Source organism: Vicugna pacos, chromosome 14 (genome assembly GCF_048564905.1).
Source record: "Vicugna pacos chromosome 14, VicPac4, whole genome shotgun sequence".
NCBI lineage: Eukaryota > Metazoa > Chordata > Mammalia > Artiodactyla > Camelidae > Vicugna > Vicugna pacos.
Window position 1 is genome coordinate 10134817 of NC_133000.1, and position 20656 is coordinate 10155472.

At 39.6% G+C, this 20656-nt stretch overlaps 1 protein-coding gene across 1 annotated transcript in view; it reads right to left on the reverse strand.

The window, feature by feature from the left end:
• Window positions 1–463: 463 nt before the first annotated feature.
• Window positions 464–20656, reverse strand: part of SOHLH2 (spermatogenesis and oogenesis specific basic helix-loop-helix 2) — a 75029-nt gene continuing 54836 nt past the window's right edge. The window contains exons 14-19 of the mRNA XM_072975905.1: window positions 19111–19221; window positions 7536–7683; window positions 7300–7391; window positions 6524–6645; window positions 2908–3164; window positions 464–1489 (exon numbers count right to left, since the gene is read on the reverse strand). Of these exons, the coding sequence (XP_072832006.1) occupies window positions 1469–1489; window positions 2908–3164; window positions 6524–6645; window positions 7300–7391; window positions 7536–7683; window positions 19111–19221 (751 nt within the window). The 3' untranslated portion in view covers window positions 464–1468. The remainder of the gene's footprint in view (window positions 1490–2907; window positions 3165–6523; window positions 6646–7299; window positions 7392–7535; window positions 7684–19110; window positions 19222–20656) is intronic.

Genomic DNA, 20656 nt, shown 5'->3' on the forward strand with positions numbered 1-20656 from the left:
CTACCCTTTTTACTGGTTGAGGCTCACGAACCCTTCCTCCCTGGCTGAGAGTTGAACTTCCTTGGAAGAGCATAATTTATTAAAGGTGAAATTCCAGAATTAGAAATGAACTTGGACACTTGCATGAAGGATCATGGGAAGCAGCTTTGGGGGAAAATGACTCTGGGAGCCTCCTCTTCATGTTGAAAGGAAAAGGGGGATCGACAATAGCAAGCAGACAGGACCCATGGGTCACCTCTCTAGGTTGAATTCCCAGCCACAGGCTGTCTCTCATGGTCCATGTGTGGATTTAGGGAAACCCTGACACAAAGAAAAAGTCCCAGTAAAAATTAAGACCAGCTGTCAACACAGGAAGTCATCCCAGTGCTCAAAATACCTCAACAGGTTCTCCTACAACGCCAAAGCAGGTACCACTCCCCAAAGCAAGAGTCAAACACACATTTATAATAATAAGCATAGAATCTTAGTTGGAAACTTCTAGTTCCTTTATAAAGTTTGTCAAACATCCACAAATTCCATCATCATCACATCCTCAAAGAAAAGTTATACAATTGAACATGAAAATTAGGCCATGCCTACCTAAAGTAATTTTTAAACTTCTCAAAAATCTAGTAAAATTAAATTCCCTAAGTAGTAATACTAAAAGGGGGAACACGTATTTATTAAGCAGAACAAAAATGAGTTACCATTTTCAGGGTCAAAACTGAATAACTTCTTTAACAATAAAACTTATATTATGATAAGAACATTTCAGTGAAATATAAAACAAACATTTTTCTCCCCTAATTTCCAGCCGTCTTTTCTAATGCCTTATAGGGAGGAGATGAAAAACAAAGACCTGCTAGTCTGTAACTAAAGATCCAGAAAGAAAAATTCACCTAGTAGCTATCATTTCACTCAAGCGATGGTGAAATACAGAAACAAACACGTCAATTTATTCATTAGTAGTCAAGTGAGGAGGTAAGCACTTCTCCCAAACTAATGGTGAGTAACAAAGGGAGCTCTCTAAAATGTCAGACTAGAAAAAACAGCACCTAGAAGAAAGGGACAGTAATTCACAGAGATACTAAAAATAAGAATCAAATTGCAGTATCCGTGACACCAGAGTATCAACGCACTTTATCAGGTCTCCACGAATCTTCTTTACAGTGTACTTTTCGCATAAATTGTGGGATGTTTTTCGAGAGAGAAGGAGTCTAGGTCACCTAGGCCGTTTGTTCTTGTGACACCTGGGCTGGGGGACATCCAAGTACGTGTAAAGATGAGTGAGGTGTGTGGTGAACACTTTGGCTGCCTGTCTTTCTATCTGCAGAAGCTTCTAGCACCTTTATCAGAAGCCAAACCAGGCAAACGCTTTTGATATTAGGTCTCTGAGTGTAGCTTTCGAGAGCATTCTTTGTTCCATCTTCCTGCATTGTCAAACGGCACCCAATGGGTGGTCTAGAGTGTAAATTTCAAACATGTGCTATTAATACGCCCAAAACTGTTGCTGCAAAGGTGAAAAAAAAAAACCACATTAATTGAATCCTGTCCGGTTCTTACCCATAATGTCACAAATATATTTTCTATGTCCTAAAGCAACAGGAGATGATTTGTTAAAACAGTGAGATCTTCAGGTGAATACACCTACAGATTGTAAAATACATATTTTTATTGCTATTAAAAGTAATTATATTCTTATAACAATTCTCCAACAAAAACTACACATAGCAACTGTAGGTCACAATAAAAAAATAATGCTGCAATCATTTTTTTTCATGTATCCTGGTTTTCCTGCTGGCATATACTAGTGATCATTAGCAACAGTATTATATCTGTGGATACTTTATGTTTTAAAATTTCTAATTCTCTACAGAATATTTTTCTCATCCACGCTTTTTGGGAAAGTCACTATTATTCTCATTTTATAGATGTTATATGGAAACAACAGTACCTACCTCAAAGGGTTGTGTCAAAGATTCATTAGATCACCCACAGTAAGTACATAGGGGGTTTGGCACATTACTTATTTGAGTGCTCAAAACATGTTAATGATATGAATACACAAAAGTATCAATAGTTATATTAAAGCTACCAGAGTCCATTTTAAGCAGGCCAGTCTGGTTCGGGTCTTTCTCTAGAACCGGACGATTCTTTCACAAAATGAAGATACCACTGTTTGGATACGCTGATCCACCTGCCTGGAATGTGTTTCCCTCCCTCACTCCCAACTCCTAACCACTCTCCCAGGCTAGTTCCTATTCCTTGGATCTCAGCTGAGACACTGCTTCTTCCAGGGGCAAACCGTCCCAGATCTCGCCCACATCATATTGCCTTACACACCCTGGGCACTCCTCCTGCGTGCTCCAGTGCACATCACAACCGTCTCCTTCTACGCCTGCTGCCCTACGAGACTCAAGCTTCACAAGGGCAGGGACCCTGTCTATCTACAGACATGACAATCTCGGTGGTTGGCACGATGCTACGACATGCTGGGTGCTCAATAGCTATCTGTGGTATGAGGACATCTGGGATCTGAAATCAACCTGGTTGGCGTTGGAAGAACAGGTTTTCATGCAGTGAGTGACCGCTGCCACCTAAGAGGTGAGCAGCAGCCAGCCGTGGGTCCAGTGGAGGGTGAGGCTGGTGAAATGGGATGTGGCATCGTAAAAGTGGGTGGGGGTGGGGGGAGAGGATCTAGAGGACAGTAGGTTCTATCTGGTCACTTGAGGTCACACCAGCAGAGCCACATCCAGACTCACCAATTCTGGGGATCTAGAGACCAGTCCTGCAGCCTGGGGAACGAGAGCCGGGTGACTCCCCTGAACCCGGTCTAAGAGATTTCCGACCAGAGTACCGACAACACAGCGCAAGTCAGGAGCCCCCGCTGGCTGGGATGCGATCTAACCCACAGACCTGGGGACTTACCAGACAGTTGGGATGTGCTGTGCACGTCTGGCCCAACACAGAATTGCAGTGCTGAGGAAGAAACTTCGAGACTTTGGCCACCGCTGTTGGAAAATGAACCGAAATGTTCTGATTTGTTACAGCAGCTGTGTCACAGGAAGGGATGAGTGCAGAGTAGTATCTGACAGCATGGAAGGAATTGAGAGAGAGCGCTGTGCTGGGAATTCGCGTTTTATATGTATCAGCAGCAGCATCCTCTGAAGTGGAGCTGGACTGACCTTTAGTAAAAAAGAGAGAAAATATCCGTCAGTTTACACAAACCTGTAACCCTGAACTACTGTATTTGAAATAAATTACCCTCTATTTCATTTCCAAACTTATGCTACTGCTACACTCAAATGCTGATGAAAACGCAAAGTAAACTTCCTGGTAGTGACATTCAGTGCAATATACACACCATAAATTGGCGTTTGCATGTCACTAAAAGACAGAGATTCTAGAGAAGCATCAGATCTCTATGCCTTTGTGTGTGTGTCTTTCATCACTGTGACCACCCTCCAGCCACAAATAAAGTTTGGTCATTGATTTTCTATCAGTGAAGTGGGTTATTCTATCATTATGTAGCTATGTTCTGTATAGTAACATGGCAGAAAATTTTTTAATCTATGATGCATATTAACAATATAATCTCAACACTGTGAACACCTATTTATTTTCTTCTGGACACAGACAGTAATGAAAGTAAAGTAATATAATTTTATCTCTAAATGTAAACGCATCTGGAATATTTGTGAAAAATCATTTCAGTAAGAGTGTACAGAGATTTATGGAAAAGGGCAAGTGGAGGCAGCCTAATGAAGTCTAAGAGCTGAAGGAAATCAGCACTTCTGGGTGACAGATCAGATTTAGCACAGGATCCAGGGGACGTCAGGTGGCCATTTAACTCCTCCAGCCTTCAGTTTACTGACCTAGCTGGTGACAGTGAAATCTGGAAGACTTAACTGATTTCAACTGTTCCAATCCTCTTTCAAAAACCGTCTGGCAAAGTGCACTACCAGCTACACACGTGCTCACGCTCCCAGACTCATTCATCACATGCTCCCAGGCATCTAGCCCAAGGAAATGTCCAAAATATAGAAAAATCTACATATGGGGAAATATTTTCTATTATACAATGTATAAAATCACTCTCCCCACAAAACTGGAAACACTAAACAGGCAGGCGACTAAGAAAACTACCCTATTAAATCATTGGATAAACTACCGAAAGCATTAAAATAGTAATGAGGGCTGCATAATATAAAATTAAAATGTACAGGACACAATGTTAAGTAAAAAGGCAAAGATGGAATTGGAGGTCCAATATGATTACTACTGTAGTACCACCTATAGAATAAGACTTGGAGGAAACGCATAAGAAATGAACACAGTTATTATCTCAGCTGGGCTTTGGCAAAGGATTAATTGTTGCTTTCCAAATGGAAAAATGTATAGAAATAAAATCAAAATGGAGGTTTTGACTCAATGACCTTCAAGGTCTCCTCCAGTCTGAATCTGCCAAAAGCCTATGTCCGAGAATATTTGTGTCTTCCCAGGAGCAGTCACTTCAGATGATGCAAAACCAAGACATCCCCAGGCACAGAATGGCCCAAACTCACTGCCACGACAAGACTGTTTCTGAGTTTCTGCAGAATGCAAATAGTGGGGATGTGGAAGTAATTTCCGTGTGTACAAGAAGCAACACTGACAGGCACATGCCTGTGGCCTGACCTCCATCTGATTTAGTCCAAGCTGATGTAATCATTTTCTGTGCCATTCAGCCATAGCTAGCATAGCAGATTAACCATGGGTCATGGCTACTTTTTTCCTGGTCTCTTCCCCTCTCCCCTAAGTCAGGAGAAAAGTTTAACTTGACTAATAAACACCCTGAGGCTGATCTGATTACATGAACGAGGGGGATGTCCTTCTCTGGGCCCCTTTCTCTTTTGACTTTAGGCCCCATCCCCAGTAATCCAGCTTGTTCCCGTGGTTTCCACTCTGTCCCCATACCACGCACGGTACCTTGATGGCAGTATTTCAAGCACTAAATGAGTCACATTTTGCTTTGTGAACCTCCGCTGCTCATCTGCGAGCTCGCTAAGAACAAGTGCACCTTGTTTGTCCTCGTGTCCCCGTCCTTGAGGCAGAAACACGTCAGCTGAGAGCTAGGGGATGACTGGAGGTTAACCAGGTGTGGGGGGGGGGGCTGGAGGGGGCGTCCTGTCTGCCCTGTCACCCAGCATCTAACACGCAGGATATGTGCTCACTCCCTTACTGGTTTCTCAGCGAAGTGTAACCCGTGGGAATATACACTGAAAGCCACAAACTGGCAGCTGTGTCCTTTTACCCTGGCTCTGCTTTCTTCCATCTCCTTATTTCTGCAAGTACGCGGGCATGCCTAGACTTTATAACACACGTAGCAAAAACGCTTCACGCTGGGTAAATATTCACAATAAATGTTCATGTAACACATGTTTCTTGATCACCTACTGTGAGCTGGTCATTGCTTTAGGTACCAGAAATACAGCAATGAACAAAATGGGCAAAAAAACCCCCAAAAAACCCCGTCCTCATGGCATTGATATTCTAGGGGCAGAAGACAGGCAATAAAAATATGCAAGTAAAGAATATTAGGAGGTGATAAATGCCATGAAGGAAAATACAGCAGGGAGAGTGGATAAGGGGTTCCACGTGTTATGGGATGCTGGGAGGGAGTGTGCAGTTTTAATTGGGTGACTAAGAAAGACTCACTGAGAAGGTGACAATTAAGCAAAGATATGAAGGACAGAAGTAAATTAATACGTTAAATGCTCAGTACAGGCAAACCTCGTTTTGTAGTGCTTTGCAGACAGAAATTGCTGTTTTGTTTTTTTTGTTTAACAAGCTGAAGGCTTGTGGCAGCCCCACACTGAGCAAGTCTATAGGTGTCATTTTCCCAATAGCATTTGCTCACTCCATGTCTCTGTGTCACATTTGGATAATTCCCACGATATCTGAAACCTTTTCATTATTGTATTTGTTATAGTGATCTGTGATTGGTGATCTCTGATGTTACTACTGCTACTCACTGAAGGCTCAGATGATGGTTAACATTTTATAGTAGTATTTTTAATTACGGTATATACATTGGTTTTTTAGACATAAGGCTATTGCATAGTTAATAGACTATGAGATAGCATAAACATAACTTTTATATACACTGGGAAACCAAAAACGTGTGTGACTTGCTTTATCGTGATACTCGCTTTATTGCAGTGGTCTGAAACTGAACTCACAACATCTCCTAGGTCTGCCTGTACGTGGCTAGTTCTGAATGAATGTGAGTATTTCCCTTCCCTTTAGATTCTAGTCATATGATAGTCACCAGGGTGCTTCTGGTAACGACAGTCAGTTTTGAGCCAAATTTCTGGGATAACACTATTGAAATGCCGGTGGTCAGCTGTGTACGTCAAGCAGCCAGCACCAGAGGACTCAGCCCACATCTCCCAGCTACGCTCCACCCCCTGGTGATGGCAGCGTCTGCACAGGAGCCCGGGGCCAGCAGGACGCCCGCAGACCCGCACACTGCAGCCGCACACGGGCTTCGGGCGGAGCTCACCTCTCACAGCCTCATCCGAGGAGCCCCCAGAGGCAGGAACGGAGTACACATTCAAGCACTTATTAGACAGGAATCTGATGCCTCTCACAGGTGAGTAAGTGCTTGTCAACACGCTGTTTTCCCTTAAAAGGACAGAAAACATACTTTACGCATTTCTCGAGAAAAAAGGTAACAATGCTGCTGAGCTGAACTCCTCGTCTATCATTCAAGTTCTAAAAAGCACAGACAGAGCCTAAACTCTGGATCAAATACAAGAACAAACCGTACAACAGGACTTATGCTGGTTCTCTAGGATGTGGAGGAATGTGATTTACTTTTCCTGTATAGTTTTTGTTTACACATTCTAGTAAATTTAAATAAGGAAGCACTCACTCGGCACATCGCACCTTGGCCATTCGTGTAGGGACTTCTAAGTGGAGTGCAGCTGGACGGCTCCAGGGCCCTGCCCTCCGGAGACAGAGGGAAGCTAGACCCATCGGCCCGACTGCACTGCCAGTCACAGCAGCCACTGCTTGTAAAGCCCCTTTTCTAGGATCCTCAGAAACCACAAAAGGGCTAAGAGTGAGTCAAGCGAGGAAAGGATCACGGGCCTGAGACTATTACACATCCTACGACTGTGATTAAATGACACACGTCAGCAACAGGAAAAGTCCACTGGTTCTTAATAAACACCCGAGTTGTCATTATGCGTGCGCTCAGCGCCTGCCTCATGTCCAGCGTTACTACCAGAGGAGAGTAACAAGCCGACTTCAGATTCCCAAGTGCCCTCAACGTACCTTTGTGCCATGATCGTGCCCGGGACGGACAGCTGGATGGGCATCTGTTGTTTCTTACAAAACCTCCTATTGCTCTGAAGTGCCTCTGTAATCTAAAAAAAATAGAGAGAGAGATGTATTTAGATAGCCATATTTTTTCGTATATAAACACATATACATTTCCACTAATAAAAAAATTAGGAAGTATTAAAGCATTGTCTTTGAGGATAAAATTCAAGGGCTGGAGAGCGGAACACCTGGCCCATAACGGCTGAAGGGATTTTCTCCCGGACAAACTTCACATAATCGACCGTTGCCTCGAGGATGGAAGCCGCGTCACTCTTTCTCCCCTTTATGTACGGCAGCAGGGTGCGCAGCTGCTCACAGCAGTACTTGATCCGTTCTCTGAGGAGAGAATTGTGACAAATGAGGAACAGCCTAGCTTCTTCCTTGTGCACAAGGACAGATGATCCTTCTTCCTGAGCTTGCTCATAAAGGAACTGCCCCCTCCCACTCTAGTCTGTTTCCCCACAAGCCAGAAGCCTCCACAGCCCCTGGAATCACAACTTCCCGGGGCACCGGACAGTGTCTGCGCTGACGACAGCCCCAGCTCACTGCCCAGTGAGTGTGCAGGATGCCCAGACACGGGGAACACCAGAGAACACGCCCGCTGCCTGTGGAAACCTATAGACAACACTTCCCTCACGGGAGAGAATCAAACACTCCACACATACATCCTTTTGTGAGCCACACTCGAAGGCGAAGAGTCCTCAGGATTGTCATGTCACTGTGACCTGGACCACATTTCCCACAATATATCAATTAGCACCTTGTTACACAAGGGCTTTACCTGTGTTCTGAGCCAAAGGAAAATCAGAAGCCTGCTTCCTTTGCACCAGGTAGGTGTGGACAGAACAAATAAATCAGTATGCGAATGAGGACATCGTCCAGGCTCATATCACAAAGAAACTAACCTAAGTCTTTCATAGTTCTAAAGGGAAATACGTAGGAAATAAAACTCTAAATTGATCTAAGCCTTTGGGACCTTCAATTATCCATGTGTTCATTTAATAAATGCTATTAAGCACCTGTTTGTGCTGAATACTGCCTTGACGTATGTAGGATCAGATGGTGGCTCTGCCAATTACTGGCCAGGACCTTTGGCAAGTTACCAATCCCCTCTGAACCTCAGAATGGCAAAAATAGATTAATTACTTAAAAAATCCACTTCGACACACAGCCAGTGAATAACTCAAATATGCCAGATTAGCGGGTGGTGTTCTAATTAGGCTCTGAGGAACTTTGGGGTCCTGTGGAGATGTCTCCGGGACCATCCTGTAAGGAAAGGGAGGGAAGGTTTGACAGTGTGTATGAAGGGCTTTGAAACGTCATATACTCTCCAACATGGCACTTTCACTGCCCAGGGTGCCACACACGGAACAAACTTTCTGTAAAATGATATCCATTGCAGGCCTCTATCAGTCAGATATGAAAAACAGTCTAAACACACAACCCAAGTGGATGCTTACATTTAGCTGGGGAGAATATTACCTGGCAGTGGGAATAATATGCTACAAAACTAACTGGGGGAAAGTAGGATATTTCTACAGGATACAAGTGTAAGATAATAAGACAGCATATAAAACATGATCATGTTAGCGCAAAAAAAAGAGCAAAAAGAAAGACTGAGAGCAAAAATGTCAAGTAACCATGAGTTTTGGATGGCTGGGCTACAGAAAATATTATTTTCTTGCTTTTATTGCCTACATTTTCTAAGTATCTTTGTGTGGCATATATCACTCTTATAACAAAAAGTCTTATTAAACAGTTTTCCAATTTCATTAGGAAAATGTCCAAACATACAGGAAAATGGACAGAATTAAGAATTCTTAATTCTTAGAAGCCAAAAGGGGGCACTTATACACCCACTACCTGAGTCTATAATGAACATTTACTGTCCTTACTTTGTCATCATCAATCATCCCACTGGCCATACGTCAATCCATTTTATTACATTGAAGCATTTCAAAGTAAGCTATAGACTTCGGTACATTAAACCCCTAAACATATCATTAGCTATGGTTCAAATTATTTTATTTTCAGATAAAATTTACATAAAATAAAAATGCACAAATCCTAAGGGTACCATTCTACGAGTTCTGACAAGTGCACAGAAGTATGTAACACAGGCCTGAATCAACATCATCATAACCCCAGAAAGTTCCTCATGCTTTTTCTTAGTCAATCTCATCCCCCATTAAGAAGCAACCACATTTGCAGTATTTTTCCATCTCACATTATTTTTGCCTCTCCTTGAACTTCATATGAATCAAATCTTACGACACGTGCCCTTCTAGGTAAGGTTTCTTTCACTTGCACACAGTTTCTGAGATTTATGCATGTGGCTACTTACATAAGTAATGTGTTCCTTTTTATTGAGTGATAGATTCCATAGTATAAATATGTCACAGGTCATTTACTTTATCCATTTTCTTACTGGCACTCTTTTTCTAATTCTTGGGCATTATGAATAGAACGACTAGGTCTTGTGTGTGTCTTTTTGTGAATGTATGTTTCTGTTTTTCTCAGGTAAATGTCTAGGAATAGAACTGATGGGTTCTCTTACAAATTTAGAAGAAACTGGCAGAACTTTTCCCAAAATAATACCATTTTACACTCCCACCATCCATGTATGAGAATTCCTGTTGTTCCAAATCTTCAACATTTAATAGTCAGTTTTAATTTTAAAAGGTTGGCCTTTCTGAGGTGTATGTGGTAGTATTTCGTGCTTTAAGTTGCATCTCCACGACAACAAGTTACTCCGAGCATTTTTCTGCTGCCTATTGGGCATGTGTATGTCGTCTGCTCAAATATTTCACCTACATTTTAATTGGACTGCAGGTCTTTTCATTATTGAACTCTAGGGAGTTCTTTATATATCCTAATACCAGGATTCTGTCAGTGTATTTGTGTTACAAATATCTTCTCCCAGTCTGTAGTTTGTTTTCTTCGTGGTGTCTTTTGAAAGCAAAAGTTGTAAATTGTGATGAGTCTAATTCCCCTCCTCTTTTATGGCTATTGGTTCCTGTGTCCTAAGGAACAGCCCCCTACCCTCAGCTTGTGAAGACATTCTCCTATGCTGTCTTCTAGAACTGCAGTGTTCAGTATGGTAGCCGTGAGCCACTTAAGTCTATTTAAAAATAAATTCATTTAAAATTATATAAAAATTTAAATTCATTTCCTAAGTTGCAATAGCCATATTTCAAACACTTGATAATATGATTAGCAGCCGCCTTACTAGATGACAGCAAATACTGGCCATACTTAACATCGCAGGAAATTCTACAGAATAGTCTAGAAGCTCTATGGTTTCAGCTTTATAGTATAGCTCTGTCTGTGCTCCATGCTGAATAAATTTTTACATGACATGAGTAAGGGGTTAAGGTTCACTGTTTTTCCATATAAATACTCAGTTGTTCCAGCACTATCTACAGAAGATACTTTTGTTTCCCAAGTTGTTCACTCTGGTGATTTGTTGAAAATCAAGTGACCACAATGTGAGGGTCCAGTGCTGGGCTACCGTGTTCCGTTGATCTACTGGTCAACATTTATGCCAGCAATACACTGATCACTGTAGCTGTGTACCATCTTGAAGTCAGATGGTTTAAGTCTTCCAACTTTGTTGTACTTTCTCAAGAGTGCTTTATTCTAAGCCCTTTTATATTTTCAGTCCTTTTCATACAGTTTTGAATTAGATTGTCAATTTTTACCAAGAGGTAAAAAAAAAAAAAAAGCCTACGAGGATTATTATTTAGAATTAAATAAAGTTATATTTCAATTTGGGGAGTACTAACATCTTAACAATGTAAGTCTTTTAATTCATAATCATAGTATAATGCATGATAGATTTTCTTTATCACAGCAATATTTTAAGTGACCACTATACAGATGTTACATGTCTTTTCACATTTTTGTTCCTAAATACTATAAGGGTTTTTACTCTATTATCAATATAATTTTTTTTTTAATTTTCATTTTCCAATTGTTTGGGACTAATATAGAAAAATATAATTGATTTTTGTACATTTACCTTCTATCTCGCAACCTTGCTATATTCATCTTTTGGTTCTAGTAGTTATTTTGTAGGTATCTTAGGACTTTATACATAAATAATCATGCCATCTATAAATAAAAGTGTTTGCTTCTTCCTTTCTAATCTGTATGTCTTTTATGTATTTTTTCTCACCTAATTGCAATGGCTAGGACAGTTTATTCAATGATGAATAGAAGTGGTAAGAACAGGTACTCTCACTTTACTTCAGATCTTTTTGAGGAACAAATGGTCAAAATTTCATCAGCAAGTACAATGTTAGCTACAGGTGTTTCATAGATGCCCTTAATTCAGGAGGTCCCCTTTCATTATCTGTTTTGCTGGAAGGTTATTGTTTCATTCGTTTTTAATTTTGAAAGAGTATTGAATGTTGTCAAATAATTTTCAGAGTCTGTTAATCTATGGCTTTTCTCCTTTATTCTGTTTAATGTGGTAAATTACACTGATTGATTTTTGAATGTTACATCAGCCTTGCTTTTCTAGGATAAACCTGGTGTGGTCATGGTGCTTTATATCTTTATTACTTGATTCGATTTGTTAAAATTATGCTAAGTATTTTTATGCCTCTGTTCATGACGGATAATTGGTCTGTAATTTTCTTTTATTTACAATGTCTTTTCAGGCTTAGGGTTATGCTGGCCTCATGAAGTGGGTTAGGAACTGTTCTTTCACCTCCATTTTCTATAAGAATTTGTTTAAGATGAGTATTAACTCTTAGATGTTTGACAGAATTCATCAGTGAAACCATCTGGGCTTGGTATTTCCTTTTGGTAACTTTTTTTAATAGCAAGTCCAATTTCTCTAATATACAGTGCTATTTTCTGCTTCATCTAGAATCAGTTTTGGTAAATTGTGTTTTTCAAGAATTTTTCCACTTCATCCAAGTTGCTGAATTTCTAGCATAAAGTTAGTCAAAATATGCCCTTTTTATATCATGTGTTTGCCATACATGCACTAGTAATTCCTCTTCCATGATACTAGTAAAATGCTTTTGATCTCACTCCTTGCCTGCCTGCCTCTTCCTCTTTCTATTTACTTTGGAATTACTTCACTTTTTCTAGTGCCTTAAAATGGCCCTGTAAGTCCCTGATTTTTAGATCTTTTGCCTTTTCTAACATACGCATTTAAAGCCACACTGTTTGCATTAGGCTTTGCTTTAACTGCATCTCACAGATTTTGAAATATTCTCATAATCATTCAGTTAGCAGAATTTTCTAATTTTTGCGGTTTTTTTCCTTTTACCCATGGATTATTTAGAGGTGTGTTTTTAAATGTCTATATATTTGAGGTTTTTCTTTTATTAAGTTCTTATTGATTTTTAATTTAACTTAATGGTAGTCAGGGAACAGACTCCTTGTCGATTCAACTCTTTTAAATGTATTGAAATGTATTATATCCCCCTGCATATAGTCTGCCTAAGTGAATGCACCATATGCCTTTGAAAAGAATGGGTATTTTACTACAGTGTTGGGTGTAGTGTTCTATAAATATCTACTAGATCAAGGTGGTTAAGTGTTCACATCTACATCTTAGTGGTTTTTGGTGTCTAGCTGTTGGATCAGTTGCTGAGAGAGGGATGTGAAATCAACACTTGTCAATATTTGTCCCTTTAATTCTGTGAGTTTTTACTTCGAATACATAATCACATACCACTTGTGACTCTTGTAGCATTGACAAGTTGACACTCTCATCATTATGAAATGTTGCTCTTTACCTCAAGTAATACTGTTTGTCTTGAAGTCTACTTTACTTAGTATTAACACAGCCAATCTGGTTTTTGTAAACAGAGAAACAGTGAGAGCCTGTTTTACTCGAAAACTCCCAAATTTTGAGTTAAGAAATCGAATATTTACAGGTATTTTAATCCAGTTTTAATTGTATATTTTCATCTAATTTTAGACTAAAATTATTTACCATTTCTCCAATGAGGATGGAGAAACAGTTCCCATCCCCTTGAATCTCTGATGGCCTGTACCTGCTTTCACCAAAAGACACCAGAAGACTCTACAGCAGTTCTAGGAATAGCATTGAAGAAGACACAGCCTGGACGTTGGTCTCCTGAAACCCTAAGCTGTCTTGTAAGAGGTCTGTCTAGATTGCTGGAGAGACCATGTGGGAGAGGTGAGGCTGCAGGGAAGGAGAGCAGCCCATCTGGGCACAACCTACTAGTGATCCCCACCAAGAGACCATCTGTCTGGATAAAGCCGTGCTGGGCTCTCCAAACAGGCCCCTCGCCAGCGGAGCACCATGGAGGAATCACAGTAAACACCATGTGGAGAAGAATCACAGAGCCAAGCTCTGCTCAAACTGATGACCCATAAAATCGTGAGATATGATACACAGGTTGCTGTTTCAAGCCACCAAGTTTGGGGGTAATTTGTTACATAGCAGTGGACAGCTGGAACAATAGCTTACTGTTTAAAGCAAAAATAATAACAATGTGGGGTTGATAACCTATGTACAAGTAATACGCTTGACAACAATAACAAAAAACAGAAGAGGTTAAATGGAAATACGCAGTTGCATGTTAAGTGGCATAATACTGATTTGAGGTAGGCTATGGCAAGTTAGGGATACATATTATAACCCCAGAGCAACCACTAAAAGAAAAGTTTTAGCTAAAAAGCCAATAGAGGAGATAAAAAGGAATGTTAAACCATACTTGATTAGTCCAAAAGAAAGTAGGCAATGAGAAAAAGAAAGGAAAAAAATAGACTGGACTAAGTGAAAACAAATCGAAAAATTGTGGACCTAAAATCCAACTTAATAGTAATACTATATGTAAATAGACTAAACACTCTAATCGAACAGCAGAGATTGTCAGAACAGCAAAAGAAAATAGAAAAACAAGATTCAATTACATGCTGCTTGCAAGAAACACTCTTTAAATATAAAGACATATATAGATTACAAGAAAACTATGCAAACATTAATCACAAGAAAATTATATGAGCAGCAAAGCAGATTCCAAGACAAGAAGTTCCTAATGATAAACGGTCAATTCATTAAGAAGATAAGCACCTAACAAGTTTTGAAATACATGAAGCCAAAACTGAAAGGAAAAAAGTGCAAAACAGAGCAATCTACAGTCATTACTGAAGACTTTAACCCTCAAAAAAAAAAAAAAAATAAGGATATAGAATACCAGGAAAACACTGCCAACCAAATCTACCTAAGTAATTTATAGAACATTATATCCCCAAACAGCAGGACATAACTTCTTTTCAAGTGTACATGGAATATTCATCAAGGGAGACCATACTTTGGGCCATAAAACAACTCTCATAAAATGTCAAAGGACAGAAACCTCACAGAGCGTGTTCTCAGATGATAACTGTAATTGAGTTATAAATCAGTACCCAGAAAATCTCCAAACATTTGGAAATTAACTCACACACTTCTACATAATAATTGGTGAAGGAAAAAAATCACAACATTTATGAGAAACATATTTTGAATTGATGATAATGAAATATAATATATGAAATACAGCTAAGGCACTACCAAGAGAAAAACTTAAAGAAAAACTTATAGCTTTAAATGCTTATGTTAGAAGAGGTAAAAAACAATAATCTAAGTTCCCACCAAAGAAGCTAGAATAAAAGAGTAAAGTACAGAAAAAAAGGAAACGACAAAGAGGAGAAATCAATGAAATATAAAACAGACAAATAATAGAGAAAAATCAATGAATAAAAATCTGGCCCATTGAAAAATATCAATAAAACTGATAAATCCCTTGCTGAACTGATCAAGAAAAGAGAGAAAACACAAATTATCAACACAAGAATGAAAGAAGGAACACCATCAGAAATTTCTAGACATAAAGAAGATAATAAGTGAACATTACGAACATAAAGTTGTTGAATAAATTTGAGAACTTGGATTAACTGGACAAATTTATTGAAAGACATAAATTAAACCAAACTGACAGAGGAAAAACACAGAAAATCTAGTCTTATAATCATGAAAAAATTTGAATTTATAATTAAAACTGTCTTACAAATTCCAAGCCTAGATAATTTCACTGAATGCTAACTTCACTGCATGTTATTTATGCCACAATTTTTAAAAACTAAACAAACAAACAACAACAAAAACCACAGAAGGAAAGACTGAGAAGGAAATATTTAGTGGAGTATTTAGGAAATATTTGGTGAAGGATGTTAATGTTGGCTCAAGAAGCAGGATACCCAGCTCAGGGACCCCGCAGGGTCCTGTTCTCTTTCTCCGCTGTGTGTGGAAGCAGCAATAGGGAACAACGGGTCACAGAAGGTGTTTTGTTTTCGTCATCTACCCACAGGCGCCAGCTTGATCATGACCCAATCCACACAAATCAGGGAAGAATCAATTGGTTTCATTCTTCTCCAGGTAATAGTGATTCCTAGAGGCTGAAAGGCATCTGAAGCCAAAGTCTTGGTCCAAACTACATCCTTGATCTCCCCTCTGTACAAGTGTGTCTCAAGCAAGCAAGAACTCACAGACCCTCTGAGAACTTTTGATTCTACCTTCCTTGAATTTCTAAGACTTGACCAGTCCTGGAAAAGCCTTCATTTGTGAGAAACTACAGCAAAGCTCACTTTCACTTCTTTTCAAGTGAGTGACATCCTGAAAACTATTAAACCACCATCATTTTGGACTCATAGACACACAGACAAAATGAAGGTATCACATTGAAAAGTATACACCTTACTAAGATAAAGACATATTTATATATTTAAAATGTATAATCAAAGAGAGTTCACCAAGAATATTAGCCAATTTTCATTAATCCATTCTAATAAAGAAAACAAAGATGTTAGAATTATTTTAAAGAGAAATTCCTAAATGCAAATATCAAAAACCATCAGCTGGGATCATTATTTCCTCAGCATTAGCAAGTATCATGTTACCCTACGCTACTTAAAAACAAAAAAAGAGCAAAACAAGACAAAAATGACAAAAACATATATAAAGAAGCTGACTGGGAAGAGAAGGTGAAGGAGGAAGAGAAACAGACTAGAAGCATCTATTTTAAGATTCACAGGCATAATCAGAAGGGTTAAGAGAAGGACACAACAAAAAAAAATCATCAGGATGGACAGTTACTTTCTGGTATCTCCCAAGCAAATCTGTAAAGGGAGTGGAGGAGCCCTCCTTCCAGCTTTGCTTTCTGGGAAACAAAGATTTCTAGTCCTTTAAATAATGCCACAGGGGTGGACGCTTCCCAAAGTATCTTTCTAGCCCACTAGATAAGTGGTTCTCAGATTTTAGTTTTCATCAACCACTAAAATTAAAAAAGAGAACCAACACAGAACTTTGGGGGACCAATAAAGGATTGCCAACATTCAATCTAGACATGAAAAATAATGAAAGAAAAGTACCATCTCCCAATATTTTGTTGTAACCATTTACTAATATCATCATGATTTTAATACCAAATAAAGTATGGAAAACACAATCTTAGAATATAAGTTATATAAAATATAGTTTAAAAAATATTCATTGCACTGGATTTTTCTCATTTCACTGCAGATCAGTGAAATCTATAGACTAGCCTGGCCACAGGTCCTAAGTCTTTGCTTGGCCAAAGCAGCAGACATGTGAGTGAAGGCTTTTGGACCAGACTAGCCCGTCCACCAGCCACCTCATCAAGCCCAAAACCCCATTTTCCCGCTAATTTTTAGCAGATAATAGAAGTCATCTGCAAGGACTTGATCAGGTTCCTCCTCTCTTCTTTCTGGCCCCATCAAGACACATCTTATCCACACCTGGTTTTAGCGCCTTCTCTCCATTTTCAGTAGAAGAGGTGTTCTTCCACTTGGTTCTAGATCCCACAGCCCGCTGCCACCTCAGGGATGCTAAATCCATGGCCAGTGCCCCTCACCAGCTACAGGGGACCGAAATTCTTTTGACGTTCCTCCCACTGAGATGTGGGGTCTATATACCCTTCCCTTAGATCCAGGTGGGCTCTGTGACTGTTCTGACCGACAGCATATGGTATGAGTGGCAGTTTCCGGTCCCAGGCCTTGGGATACGGGGGCTTTCTCTTCCTGTCTTTTGGAACACTGCCTCTAGGGGCCCTGCGCTGCCATGCAAGAAGTCCGACAACTCTGAGATCATCACACTGAAGAGTCCCAGCTGCGTTCAGTCTTCCAGCCATCCCTGCAAAGGCTCCAGACCCTCCTGACTAGACCATCCCCCAGCTGAATGCTACCAAGTGACCCCAGTTACTGTCATGGAGGCAAAAGAATTGACTGGCTAAGCCCTGCTTAAACTGCCAGCCCATAAAAACCATGTACTACCAAGCCAATACATTTTGGTTTCATCTTTTAAGCAGCCACAGACAACCAGAACACGAGTATCTTCAAGACCTCTGCCTCTCTTCCAGCTGTTTTCTTTTGGGAGATAATATGAGCATATTCACGCCTGGCTCAGCCTTAATCAAAATTTCTCACTTTCCCCTAAATTCCCTTTTACATACCACACACCTTCTTTTTTTCCTTCCTTTCATCCATGCTCCCACCTTTCATTTTCCATCTTTCTGCAACAGTGTTTCCTCCCCAACTATGCTAACGAACTTGTTTTTGCCAAGATCAGTTGATGTTTAGGTTTTGCTAAATATAAGCAGTCAATCATCAGTTCTTACTTTACTGGATCTCTGTGTCATGTGCTACTCCTGAGCACTCATTCCTTTAGGGAACCCTCTTCTCCCCTGGTCTCCTCAATACCACTCCCTCCTGGTTTTCTTCTTATCTTCCCAGTAACTCTTTTCCCCCAATCTCTTCTTGGCTGCCTGTCCTTTAAATACTGAGATTTTTCCCAAGGTTCTCTTCTCCACTTGTCTCTTCCCTACATGCTTTTCATGGTCATCATATCTACCCCACATCCACTGCTTCAAACAGATGCTGTATCCTGACAAATCTACGTCTGTATTTCTAGCCTAGATCTTCTCTAGCCTAAGGGCCAACTCCTCACTGGGCAGCTCCATTTAAACCTAGAGGTTTTCAAACTCAGCAAGAGAAGAAACCACCTCCCACTGCCAGACTGCCATTCCACTCTACTTCCGAGTCAGTCGATGGCTCCACCATCTACTTGAGATCTACCCTTGACTTCTCCTTCAGTCACGCTCACAGGTTCTAACGACTTCATAGACCTAGAATTGGCTTATTTCTCACTATCCTATTTCTAACACCACAGTTCAGGATTTATCATCTCTTATTACAGACTCCCCTGGCCTCCAGATTCAATTCACTCTCTCACATCTGGCTAGAGCGTTCATTCTAATGTACAGATTTTATTGTATCACCCTTTTGCTAAAACCCTTTAGTGCCCCCTGAACAGTTCAGGATGAAATTCAAATTCCTTCATAGGACATGCCCCCTCATGCTGACTGAGGTAACTTTCCTAGCATGTTTACTATGTGTTCTTTTCTATCATGATATTTATTAAAACATAATTTCCCATCTACTATCCTATTTAGAAGTCTATCTGAACACTAGACTAAGATCTCCTTGAAAGCAACGGTTCATTTATCTCAGTTCTCCAATCACATTCTGGCACATCAGACACTCGTAGCTATTTGCTGAATGACTAAATTAATGAGTGAGTAGCACGTATTCAGTTGCCAGATTTACTAGGTTCACACTGACTTTTAACAATAGTATGAAAAATTATGACATTCATGGAAGTAACTTCTTCTTGCAAAGGAATAATGCTAAAGAGGGGGCTGTATCAAAATTCACCTTCTCAGCTTTTCCTTGCTTGAATGAAGAAGAGAAATCTTTCTGCTCTTCTCGAAATTTGACAACGGAGCCTTTAATTCCAGCCCAATGTCATTTCTTAGAGATTCAGAGCTAGAAACAGGAGAAAATCATACCATGTATTTAAGAGAAAAAATATCAGGCAACAGTACACAATAAGCACCAATACACTAATTAAAAGAAGCTTCTCTGAGTCCCTACCTTCATACAAAGCTGCAGTAAACAGCAAAGCATTTTACCTTACGTTATTTGATGCAGAATATTTTATTTCAAAATTTCAAAAGAATTTATTATCAAGATCACAAATTCAGTAACTGATCAAAATTCTAAAATATACTGATAAAGAATAACAAATACAAGCAGGATTAAAATATCCTAACCTCACTGATTATTGAGTATTCCAAATTACATGACTGTACGTAAAGGTGCATTACAGGAAAAAGCCCAAAGTATCAGAGGGCCAAGGCAACTACTCCAGCTCGATCAGAAAACAGCAGCCTCCCTCCATGTAAAACTCTGTCACTTAATGGACATTTTCGGGCTCTACCATTTATCTAGAACTTCTCTAGGCATTTTGATTGATTGATTTGATTTTTTTAAACATACTTCCCTAAGAAATTGACAAACTAATATTATCTCCTTTATCCCAAGGGACATAATCTGATTCGAAATTTTACTTTTATTTATAGTAGTAGGATTCTGAGAAAAAGCAAAGATACAAGCTGAGGAGGGCTCAAAAAGCAGTTGCAAGAAACAAGAGAATCAGAAAGCCTTCCAAAACCCTTCCCAACCTCATATCCCAGATGAAGCGTGATGTGGTAAGCTTCTCCGTGGCTAAAATGTTTGAGGGTAAGACACAGCTGTTGCTATCTTTGCACTACTTTAGTGAGTGCATCTTTGGTTTAACCACACTTATTGGTTGCCAAGTCTCTTCCTTGTTCAGAATAGTAGATGGTCACATTTCTACAAATAATTGATGGTCTCACTATACAAATTCTGGAAGTAACTGACTCAATATTCTCACCATCATCACCCATGTCCTCACCATGTATGTTGATTCTGTATAGCCCTATGCTCTATTTAAAATCTCCTTGGAAATCAGCTTAAAGGGAAGCAAAGAAATTCACTAAAACTGAATTTTTATAAGCATACAATGTTAGAATTGAAAAGGTTTGAATAACCTCCCACTGATGGGTTCAATGGCCTATCAGATGCAGGCTTGAATGCCAGTTCAATATCTCAGAGAGAGAGAGGCAGCGACAGAAAGACCATTTTTAAAGGTTGTTTTCAGCAAATGGGGGGATAGGTTCATGAGTTCCAAAAAGATATCAGGGAGAAACTTAGTGGCAGATGGATAATAGCTGAGGATGCTTTTATCTGTTTAAATATTGGGGTTATATGTAAAATTTTTGTTTGAAAAAGAGAATTCCATTGTTTTAAAAGTTTGAACATCACTACTATTACTTAACCCAGCCTCTACACTAACATGTCCAGTGATGGGTAACTTACTACCTTATAATTCAACCTG